This window comes from Garra rufa, chromosome 2 (genome assembly GCF_049309525.1).
Source record: "Garra rufa chromosome 2, GarRuf1.0, whole genome shotgun sequence".
NCBI lineage: Eukaryota > Metazoa > Chordata > Actinopteri > Cypriniformes > Cyprinidae > Garra > Garra rufa.
The window spans coordinates 4,976,553-4,989,364 of NC_133362.1; the positions used below are offsets into that span (position 1 = coordinate 4,976,553).

General features: G+C 31.8%; 1 protein-coding gene across 1 annotated transcript; it reads right to left on the reverse strand.

Annotated features, from left to right (window-relative positions):
- Window positions 1-12,484, reverse strand: gpr137ba (G protein-coupled receptor 137Ba). The gene is made up of 7 exons (XM_073834803.1): window positions 12,134-12,484; window positions 9,298-9,347; window positions 7,643-7,865; window positions 4,282-4,431; window positions 2,955-3,083; window positions 2,164-2,285; window positions 1-1,218 (listed from the first exon to the last, which is right to left on the reverse strand). The coding sequence occupies exons 1-7, from the start codon at window positions 12,482-12,484 to the stop codon at window positions 1,113-1,115; spliced, it is 1,131 nt and encodes a 376-aa protein (XP_073690904.1). The 3' UTR covers window positions 1-1,112.
- Window positions 12,485-12,812: the final 328 nt, after the last annotated feature.

The following is a 12,812-nucleotide window of genomic DNA, read 5'->3' on the forward strand; positions in this document are numbered from 1 at the left end:
TTAATGTAGAAAACAAAGTCAGACAAAGTCTTACAAAGTGCAAAAGCTACAAATTGTACAATCAAACACTGAAAATGCATTTATAAAAACAATGGACAACAAACCAAACTCCTTCATTTACTTCTAAACATTTGAAAATATATCCATGTTTTGTTTTGTCTATAGTGATCATTCTGTTAATGCATTATATTGCAGTTGTCTATAGAAAAACATCTCCAAAAATATATATTTTCCATGGGAGAGTGTCAATAATGTTTTCACAGTTCAGGCCAAGTAAATATGAAATGAATTATTTCCTTCATCTGGTTTTGTTAAACAGGCTTGTGTCCCGAATCTGAACAGAACTGAAATATGATGATAATGATTTTGTTTATGGAGCAGCAATACAAAAATAGCAACAAAAACTAGGAATGTTAGCATACTCATCTAGTATACTTAATATATTCTTCTGTATATAATTGACAGTGCAAACTCAATTCAGAGACGTTTTGTACATCTTAAATGAGAACTACTGGCATAAAAATGCTTTTAAAAACAATGAACGGCCACATTTTCAGCAGCACTGATCCTGGAAAATATTTTTCCCATTAATTTTCTCCATAGGGATTTCAGTTTGTATTTGTTGATGAAATGATATTTAATTTCTTTAATTAGGCAATGCATTACTCTTCCCATGAGGCACTGCAAGTAATCGAATCAAAAACAACTGCACCATATAAAACTATTGAATCAATGACTATTGAAATTGTAGGTTCATGTTTAAATCTAAATATTTAAAATATTTAAATACAAAAATACAAATATTTAAAACAAATACAAATATTTAAATATACAAGTATTACTGTCTAGAACATATATGGATGTGGACTCAATTCATTATTTTTTGCAGTGCATCATTGAAGTGAATGAATCATTCTAAAAAACTGTAATTGCAATATAGGAATATTGATTTCTTTTTGGAGAAAATGATTGGTAGTTTTGCTTCCAGAGTCGTACTGCAGTATTATATTGAAATTCCCTAATAAATACAGATAGAGACATCTGTGGTATGTAATATTACCCATCAGTGATGGGGAATGTGCAAAACAATACAACTCCTCATTAGGAATGTTCTAGTAGGGGTTCAACTCCTCCGTTGCTAGATGAGACTCTTCACCTTCAACGTATGCGGTGAAACTGTTGTTTCGACAACCCCAGTCATAGCTGTCTGGTGTAAGACTGTGAATGAAAGCATGTATTTAAACCATTATAGTCAAATTAAGGAAAAACGCTGTTTATTCATGCAGCTGTCAAGTTTGAGATTTTGGGCTTTTTGCTTTTTCAAAAAGTGTTTTTTCAGACTAGTGGAAAGAAAATATCCAAAAGACACTGTTAAGTGTCTGTTTGATAGCACTTTATCTATTTGTGTCAATAGATTTCAACTACAATCCATATTTTTAAAGGCTGTTTTCTCAAAATGAGTTCTTTCTCCTACTCTGAGCTATCAATCTCCACTTCTGTAGCACTTACACACACCAAACTTGACATTTTTATTCCTGTCTATATCCTGAAGGTTTTTACAGAGGGATTTGGTCATATATAATTTGCTTGATTTTATACAACATTTTATTCCCCCCAAAATTGTAAAAAATATAGTGTATAAGTTTTTTTTTTCTGAATTATGGCGTGAGAAAGGAGATGCCCACAATCCCCTCTGTAAAAACATTTGACTCTAATTCTAATGTCAAAAAAATTAAACAAGAAAGTTTTTTTGTCGTAGAAATGTATGCAAATTAGTGCATATTTCATTATATAATGGCTCATTTGCATAATAAAACCTAACATTTTAGAAAATACAAATACGTTTGCAATTATCAATGTAATCAACTGGGTAAGTAATGAGATAACTATTAGTAATTTTTTTTACCCTATTCACCTTAATGCATTAAATGCATGAAATTAAGACAGACTTTTCATTGAAATTTACAGCTGAAGTGTGTAATTTCATATGGTTACTTTTGGAAAATCAGTAAAGGTGGAATGTTTGCTGAAGGTAAATATTGGTACAGTTACACTAAAAAGCTAAAGATGTTAGAAAGCATGGAGTAGATTATCAATCATGGTACATTTTGATTTCATATTTGTGATATATTTCTGACTGAATGAGAAACTTGACTGTCATACCTGGCTTGAATATTTTGTGGGATGATACTCCATGCGAGATCATCGTCGCTGTCGTATCGTCGTGGGTTGTCAAAGAAATAAGCTCTAGATGAGAACATGTGGCCGGGGATCACTGACACACTCTACAAGCCAAAGAGAGAGTCTTTAAGATTTCATTGTTTAGATTATATATTATTGTACCATTGAAAAGTTTGAGGTCAGTACATTTTATTTTGTTTTTGAAATCTGTTTTATTCTGCTCACCAGGGTTTTATTTATTTAGCCCAAAATACAGGGAAATTGTAAAATATTATTACAATTTAAAATAGCTGTTTCTGTGTGAATATCTGTTCAACTGTAATTTATTCTTGTGATCAAATCTGAATTTTCTTAAGTGTATTAAATGTCACATGATTCTTCAAAGATGTCTTTACTGACACAATTTGTGATCAATCTGATGCATGCTTGATGAATAAAAGTATCACTTTTTTATTGACCCCCAAACTTTTGTATGGTAACTTAAATGTTGTACACTCTTAAGAATAAAGGTGCTTTAAAAGGTTCTTCACAGCGATGCCATAGAAGAACCATTTTTGGTTGCACAAAGAAACTCTCAGGCAAAGGTTCTTTAAAGAACCATCTCTTTCTTACCTTTTTATAATCTGAAGAACCTTCTTTTGCCACAAAGAACCTTTGGTGAAACTGAAAGGTTCTTCAGATGTTAGCTTCTTTATGGAACTGTTTAGACAAACAAGATTCTTCTATGGCATCGCTGTTAAGAGTGTATGTTAAGGTTATATTAAATCTCGTACCCGATCCTGAGCCGGCTTACGGACTCTGAAAAAGAAGACCACCAGTGAAGTGGGCAACAGCTCCCAAACAAACAGGATTACCCCAAAAACCACATATCCAGCATCGCCCAACGTTGACTTCAGATCTGCCTAAAGAATAAAATAATTTTAGCAGTTGCAAAAATGAGCAAAATTGCTAAATTCATCATGATACACTAATAATCATAAAAAACAAAAAGGCTCATTCCGTGTCAAATCAACCAAATTTCAGAAAGTCCCCCAGCTATTGTCAGGATTTGAGTCTTGTCTGTCATGTTTGCCCAGTGTTTTCCCCCCCATGTTTCCTATGCATTTGGTTTAGTCCGTGTTGTCCCCTTTAGTTTTGTTTCCTATTGGTTTAGTCATGCCCATATTTGTATTTCCCCCTTGTTATCTCGTTTGTAACCACACCCCTTTCTCTGTGACAGCTATTTGTTTTTAAAATTTTGTTCTATTCCAAAAATGATTAAAAGCAATGGATGTATATTTATAACAAATAATACATAAAAAATGAATAATCCACAGGTTTTACACAGAGATTGGCCGGTCTATTAGTAAAATCAGTTGACTTTAGTCATCTTTGTGGCATTACATGCCAATGGTGAAAGTCCAAAAATGGGAAAAAGCACTTTTCGTGTTGTTTATCCAAAGTTCAAATGACTGTACCTCAAGAAATATTAAAGATGTCTTAATATTCTTTTTGATTCTGGTGCTTAACAAACTTGTCTTTAAGTATCTATCTTTATATATAAGGCCATGTGTGACCCTGGACCACAAACCAGTCATAAAAAGCATGGGTATATTTGTAGCAATAGCCAAAAATACATTGTATGCATCCAATTTATTGATTTTTCTTTTATGCAAAAAATTATTAGGTAAGTAAAGATCATGTTCCTTGAATATATTTAGTAAATTTCCTACCATAAATGTATCAAAATGTAATTTTAGATTAGTAATATGCATTGCTAAGAACTTAATTTGGACAACTTTAAAGGCAGTTTTCTGCAATTTTTTGCACCCTCAGATTGTAGATATTCAAATAGTTGTATTTCGTCCAAATATTGTCCTATCCTAACATTCGTTCATCAAATAAAAGCTTATTTATTCAGCTTTCAGATGATGTATAATTCTCAATTTCAAAACTTGACCCTTATGACTGGTTTTGTGGTCCAGGGTCACATATTTAGTTCAATTCCAGAGATGAGGGGATCTTTTTTCAGTGGTCAAAAACTGAATGTGGGTCACTTTGCATACAGCTGATAGCATTTTTTTGTTTAAAAGAGGAATTTAGCAATTGCATTGAACATACTTGGTCTGATACATTGTACCAGTCGTAGTCGAATGAGTTGATGCTCTTGATATTTGCCAGTGCCAGCACCACAAGGTTGTAACACGCACGGGACGTGTACAGCAGGATCACCGTCACTCCGATTATAGTCACCTGACACACGGATGTACCCTAGACAGAAAAGACGAGATGGGACATTCATCTCAGACTCAATTTTGGTACGAAAAACACTATTCAGTTCATTTATGCAGCGGATAATATATACTAGTTTTTTAAACAAAGATTCACATTGACTTTGATCTATTTCACTACATGGGAGTATTCCCATGTTAACTGTTAAACTAAACTCAGTTTAACATTAACTAATGTAATCTTGTTTTACATTTACCATCATGAGAATGAAAGTGAACGATATCAACTGGATATAGTTTATAACTGGTTTGATGTTGATGTTTGACAACCCTGTATGTAATATGTTTATCTGTTTTAACTGATTAATGCAATATGCATCAGTGTTATTTTAGCATCAAATATTGCTTTTTCACCTGTTTTGTGTTTTTGTCATTTTTATTCATTTTAGTTTATTTAGTTTTAGTATTTTATGTCAAATTAAATGAAAATGAGAAGATGCCTTGGCAACAGTGTTATTTTAGTATCATTGAGATTTTATATTATTGTTTTTATTGATATTTTTGTCAAGGGCATAGGTTTGATTTTGACAACAGCAGACAAAACCTCTCCATACAATTTTTTTTTTTTGTAGTAAAACCATGGTTAATTTTCATAAGGGATGTGTTGCCAGGTTAACAAAAATAAATGAATAAATAGATTTACATCATTTGACACATAGAATGAATATGAAATGCTGTTATCACTGCTTTAGGATTAACAGAACTTTATAGTTTACTTGTCTAGATCAACTTATAATAAAGAAAAGAGGTTTAGAGCCAGTACATTTTTATGTATGTGAAATTTAGCTAGCAAGAAAAATAAATTAAGTTGTATTATCCTATATTCTCTTTTGAGTATCAAACAATCCAAAGAAAATCTTTTAAAAAATCACTTACAAAATGAGATTGGATGAACATAAAAAATCTGATCAAAATGTCTCTGTGTGGTAAATTGTCAAACAGGTGAATGACATTGAAGTTCCAATCTAGGTCAAATGATTCGCAACCCACAACCCCGAAGATCCGATCTGAATCAAATCATTTGTGCTCCACGCTCCGAAGATCCAATCTGACTCAAATGATTCGTGAAATGGTTTGCGACCCCGCTCCAAAGTTCCGTTCTAAACCAAATGATTCGCAATCCGCGCTTCAAAGTTCCGATCTGAATAGTGATTCGCGACCCTGCTCTGATTCGCGCTACGAAGTTCTGATCTGACTTAAATGATTGGCGATCGGCGCTCTGAAGATCCGGTCTGACTCAATTGATTCGTGAACCAAAGATTTGATCTGACTCAAATGATTTGCAAAATGATTCGCGTCCCAGCTCTAAAGTTCCGATCTGACTCAAATGATTTGTGATCCTCGCTCTGAAGTTCCAATCTGAATAGTGATTTGCAAAATGATTTGCGACCCCGCTCCAAAGTTTCAGACTAAATCAAATGATTTGCGAACCGCGCCCCTAAGATCCGACTCAAATGATTTGCAAAATGATTCGCGTCCAGCTCTTAAGTTCCGATCTGACTCAAATGATTCGTGATCCTCGCTCTGAAGTTCCAATCTGAATAGTGGTTTGCAAAATGATTTGCGAACCGCGTTCCTAAGATCCGACTCAAATTATTTGCGAAATGATTCGCAACCTGGGGCCGCTCTAAAGTTCTGATCTGACTCAAATGATTTGCGATCGGCGCTCCGAAGTTCCGATTTGACTAAAATGATTCGCGCTCTGATTCCGATAAACGATTCGCAATACGCGCTCTGATCTGAATCAAATGATTCACGATTCGCGATCCGCTTGGAGAGATTCGAAAAAGTGAATCATTTTGCGACGCAACAGTGTAACTGATTCGAAGTTTTGAATAGCTCTGTTTCACCCATCACTAGTGGCGTGCTTTTTAAAATCATTACAAGCGATGTGGACATTCGAAGATGAATGGCTCTTTTGATCTGTTTTTGCAAGTGAATCACTTGAACTGAACGATCGAAATCACAAGTTTGAATCAATCAGAGCGGTTCCAGCGTAAATGACTCGTTTTGTCTGTTTCTCTTTTCGCGTCTTCCGCCATGTTTAAACCTCGTTGTCAGTAACGTTACAACTAACGGCTTAGTTTAGTAGTTTTATGACATTAACTGAAATAAGCGTTGATGAATAAAAGTATGATGTTAACAAAAAAAAAAAAAAATCCATATTTCCATTCCAAAGATCCAACTCAAGTCTATTCAGGTAAGAGAACCGGTTTACTGCTAACGCTAACTAGTGAAAACACTTCATTAATATGACAAGCTGCACCTAAAAAATACATGTTAGATAAATACTTTGTGCATTATGATAGAGTTTGTAGCTTAATTTACTATATTTGAACTAGTTTGAGCACTACAGTTCATTTGGTGACAGTTCATTAGTTGAAAGCTAAACGTTACCAGCTCATTTCATTGAAGTGAATGTTAAATTTATCAGTAACTTATACTGTATATTGTAATAAATATTTGAGAAAATGTATCTGATTGTATTAGTTTATTTAGAGTGATAGTCAATGTGCACATGAACACACAATTTGTGTTAGTTTTTAATATTTCTGTTTTTATTTTAATTTTAGTTGCTGTAGTAATTTTGGTATGTGTTTGTATGTGTGTTTTTTTTTATTTGTAATGTTTTTAATTTTAGTTTATTATGATGATCCTGCTTGGCAACTAGTTAAAATAAAGCAAGTTTACGTTTTCTATATTTTATTTAATTTCAGTTCATGTTGATTTAATTTCAAGTAAGAAAAATGATTTTTAATGTTTTTTGTGTTAGTTTTAGATAACGATAATAACCCTGATATGCATTAAATCAAAAAGTTAAAGGAAAGTGTCCCACAATCCATTTCAGCCTCTTTATATAGACATAAAATGGACTTGGGAATATGTTTTCTAAGACTGAAAGCCAAAATAAATTCCAAGATGATGTATGGATAAATACACTGTAAATGCTTTCCCATGCTGCTGTGTTTTTAAAGAGGCCATTTCCGTCTGGTTAACTCACTAAAATGCTTTGCCTGTTTAAATGGATAATTTATTTGAGTTCAAAAACTTGCAAATGAAAAAACTAATCAAAACACACCTATCATATTCAGTATATATCGTAGTGTATGTATTCATATTGACTTTAATCTTGCTGTAAACCAAGCTTTCATCTGTTTTAATTTGTCTTTTGTGTATTTGTGTTTTGTTACCTTGGACTCCAGGTAGATGTTGGCCAAAGACATCTTGGCGATCTTGTAGAGACACAGTGAGAGTGAGACGGCGCAGAGGACGAACAGAGTGTCGTTGATGGCCACGCGCACCAGCACTACAGTCTCTGTGTCGGCCTTCATCATCTTCACCAGCAGCGCACAGGTCAGGTTCACCAGCAGGAAGATGATGCTGATGCACAGGAAGAGCAGGTACAGCGGCAACCTGACGAGACACACCGCTGAGTAAAGCTCTCGTATACTACAGAAACTTTGGGGTTATTATAGAAAACTACAATGGAAACTCAACCTAAAAAAAAAAAAAAAAACTGGTCCATTACTTGAAATAAAACATACGATAAACGAATAAAAAAATCTGATATATATATATATATATATATATATTTAAACAAAATTGCAAACTTGAAATGAAATGAGAATAAGTGAAATTGAAAAAAAAAAAAAACTAATTTAAAATATTTATTAACTATTAATATGTCAGTGATACTTATTTAAAAAAAAACACACAAAAAAAAAACATGTTGATTATGTGAAATAAAAATGTGATCCTGGAACTCAAAACCAGTCATAAGGGTCAGTTTTTTTTATTTGATTTATACATCATCTGGAAGTGTAATAAATAACTGTTTTGTTAGGATATTTGACCACGATGCAACTATTAAAAAATATGGAATCTGAAGGTGCAAAAAAAATAAAATTTTGAGAAAAAGTTGTTAAAAAAAACCCTGATGTATATAAACAAAATTCTTAAACTTAAATGAGAATAAGTGAAATTGAAAAAATCTAAACTATTTAAAATATTACTAAACTAAAATATATTTATAATAATAATAATATATAATAATAATATATCAGTGATACATAAAAAAAAATAAAAAAATGAGAATATCGTCTTTAAAGTTGTCCAAATGAAAAAAACATATATATATATATATATATATATATATATATATATATATATATATATAAACAACATTGCAAACTTAAAGTGAAATGAAAGAATGAAATTGAAAAAATCTAAACAATTTAAAATATTACTAAACTGTAATAATATGTCAGTGATACTTATTTAAAAAAAAAAAATGAGAAAATCGTCTTTAAAGTTGTCCAGTTGAAGTTCTTAGCAATGCATATTACTTTTTACAAAATTAAGTTTTGATACATTTACAGTAGGAAGTATATAAAAAACTTCATGGAACATGGTCTTTACTTAATACCCTAATGATTTTTGGCATACAAGAAAAATCTATAATTTTGACCCACAGTGTATTGATGGCTATTGCTTACATTTACAGGATTAAATAAATTCTAATTTTAATTTAGTTTAATAAACTGTATTAATAAGTCAGTGATAAATAGTTTTTGTCATATATACAATATACATATTTCTTTAAAAAAATGTGTGTGTTTGTGTGTGTGTGTGTGTGTGTGTGTGTGTGTGTGTGTGTGTATATCTGTGTATATATATATTTTTTTTCAATAATCAGATAACATTATGATGTTAACATTATAAAATATAATAATATATTATAAAAAACAAAAAAACAAAAAAAAAAACAGAAAATTACAATTAACAAAATATATTTAAGATGCAAAAGTACAGTTGTTTTAGATGATAGTTTTGGAACCATATTCACCTGTACTTCTGAAGTTCTGGTGAATATTTAGACTTTGCCTTGAAAATGACCTGTAGCAGAAAACAAGTTGTGAGTTAGTGTAAATATTGCATGCATAAAGCATTGAAGCTAATGACTTATTAAACCAAGAATGTCACATTCAGAATCACAAAAGTCATCAGTTCCCTGGTCAAGCATTTGCTCATAACAGAAACAGCAGGTTGTAAAGCAAAAGCTTCTCAGGTTTACTGCTCAATTCCATCATAAACATGTCAGCAAGTTCACAACTATTGCATAAGATCTGGGATCTACTAGGATTATACTTTTTTGACTTGACTAAAACTACACTTAAAAATCCACCAAATCCAGTTCATTCTACAATAGTTGCACTAAATGACAGAAGTCTTTTCTGTAGTGTTTTTTATATAGTGCAAACGCTTCAGACCGCAGTGGGTGATTTCACTTCTCTTTTTTTGTACTCACGCTGTACTCCCACATGTGTGATTCATTTACATGCGCATCTTTGATCAAAATAAAACAGGAAGAAGAGTTTTATACTGCAACATCTCTGCTTTGGAACAATATGTTTTTTGAGAACGTACAATACACATTGCATTGAAATGAATTGACAAACAGTACGCACTAGCGTGGGTGTAAATCAATAATGACCCAAGCTGCTCTTCCTTGGCTTCACTGTCATATTATTATGATCTATGCAGCAATAATCATGGATAGACAGTGTTTTCTCTACAGTACATGGTACAGTATGATTGCATAATCCACAATGAGATCAAGATGCTTTTTGCTGTTGATGGTTTTTGCATGAAAGATGTTGGGTTTCACTAATGAGCTAAATCTGATTTATATTCTTTTATTTTATCATCAGATATTGATTGGGTGGTGAAAAGTATTTTTTTTTCTGTAGTAATAATTGGCAAAAATTTTATTGTTATTTATATGTATTACTTCAAATAAAAATTTAATTAAAAGTATATAAATAATTAGCAACATTTCTTATTCTCTTGTTTCATTTAAGTGCAAGTAAATAAAACTAAAACTAAAATGTATTAAAAACTATAAACATAAAATAACTTTACAATTAAAATAAAACAAAATATATAAATAAATTTGACTTCAATTCAAAAAAGGTATAATGCGATTCCAATTCAATTAAAAAACAAATAAACAAAAAAATAAAATAAAAAATAAAAACATAAAATTAAAAAAATTAAAATAAACTAAAATAACAACAAAACAAAAAATATAAAAATAAAATAATTTTTATATTACCGAGAACTGCAGTGGCTTACCAGTAATACTAATATATATATAATATATATAATGGTATACCAATTATACTAAAATAACTAAATTGCTGAAACATTATAAAAACAAAATAAAATATTATATATATATATATATATATTAGGGCTGGGACACGATTAATCGCGATTAATCGTGTCCCAGCCCTAATATATATATATATATATATACACAAAAACTAAAATAATAGAATTACTAAAACTTTAAAATTAAAATAAGAACAGAATATGTAAAAAATAAAATCTAATCTTAAATATTTAAAAAGTATATATATATAATGCTATACTAATTATACTACAATTACAAAATTACTCAAAAATGATATAAATAAAATAAGATAATATAAAAAATAAATTAAATAATTACAAAAACTAAAATAACTAAATTACTAAAACTTAAGATGTAAAAAGAATTACAAAAAAATTGACTAAAATTAACTGAAAATATAAATTCAAAATAAGTAAAAAAAAAAAAAAAAACGATACTTGCATACTAGTAATACTAAAATAACAAAACTACTAAAATTTTAGCTAAAAGAAAATATAAAAATAAAATCTAACCTAAAATATTAACAAAAACTATAATGGTATAGCAGTAATACTAAAATAACACTGTGGGTGGTTGGACAAAAAGGAGGGTAAAAAAAAGGTCAGCTCTTTTAGTCTCAGAATAAGATAATTTCTCCAACAAAAAAGTTGTTTTAAAAAAGGAGTAATTTTGGCTTCACACCTATAGACACAATATCTCCTCTTGCTTACAATTTAATGTCCAAAATACTGTCTCTCGTAAACATTCTTGTGAACCTACTAATACTCAAAAATTAACTAAAAAAATATTATTAATATTAAGAAAAACTGTAATTGTATACCAGTAATACAAAAATGGCAAAATACTAAACCTTAATTATTTTCTTATTTTATTATGTATGGGTTAATAATTAAATAGTAAATAATTATAGTTTAAACAAATTAAAATAAAAACAGAAAATTAATTTAAAAAACAAACATATATTATTAATAATTTTAAATATTAACAAAAACTGTAACGGCATACCAATAATACTAAAAATGTAAACAATAGTTGTATATAATATAAAAATAAAAACGTAGTATATGAAACAAAAATCAAATCAAATTAAAAAAAATAAAAACAATACTGGCATACCAGTAATACTAAAATAACAACACTACTAAAACTTCAGCTAAAATTAAAAGAAAAAGAACATCTAACCTAAAATATTAACAAAAACTATAATGGCATAGCAATGATGGGTGGTTGGACAAATAAGAGGGATAAATATCATCTGAAAAGGTCAGGTCTTTTAGTGTCAGAAAATAATTTCTCCAACAAAAAAGTTGTTTTAAAAAAAGTAGTCATTTTGGCTTCACACCTATAGACACAATATCTCCTCTTGCTTACAATTGAATGTCCAAAATACTGTCTCTCGTAAACATTCAGGTGACCCATAATCTTAAAACCAGATTTTACTGTCGCCACAATTGCAAGGTGCAAAGGACGCTGTTGTCGAACTCACCTGTGCAAAGTAAAGATTCATGAGGCTGAGAGTGAAGAACTGCAGACAGACTGGAAAACAGTAGAGCACCCAGAAAGCGAAGGGTCCCAGTGTGTTTGCCGTCACGCAGTCCCTGAAATAAAAGGAGAAGAGCAGGGCGCGCAAAGCCGCCCACAGCAGGCACAAGAACAGAAACACCGTCTGGTAGCTGAAACGCTTGTGTCGGTATCTCAGCACCAGCCAGAGCTGCACGTACACAAACGCAAAGAGCAGTGAGTAGAAGATGGTGTAGGCCACCGTCAGTCCCAGCTTGACGTAGGGCGGCACTGCCGGGCTGAACGTCGGCGGAGGCGGGAGCGAGTCGCTCTCCATGGCTCTCCTTTCCTCCTGACTGGAGAGGGAAGTCTAGAAGGGGCCTTTCCTCCTCCACCGGCTTCTGCGGCTCCTCCTTCAAGTGTCAGAATCACTACAGCGCCGGCTCTGCTGGAGAAAACAAGCGTCTGAGGGGAAGGAAACGAGGGAGAAAGAGGAAAAGAAAGCCAGCAGCACTTCTTCCTCTATGTGCAGCGCTGCATGAGCCGCATTCAGCTGGCAGGAAGAGCATTGTGCAGCGGGCAGTGAAAGCCGGAGGGAGGAGGAGGAGGAGGAGGACGGCCCCTTTGACGCCGTGTTGACGTGCTGTACTGTACCTTTAACCCTG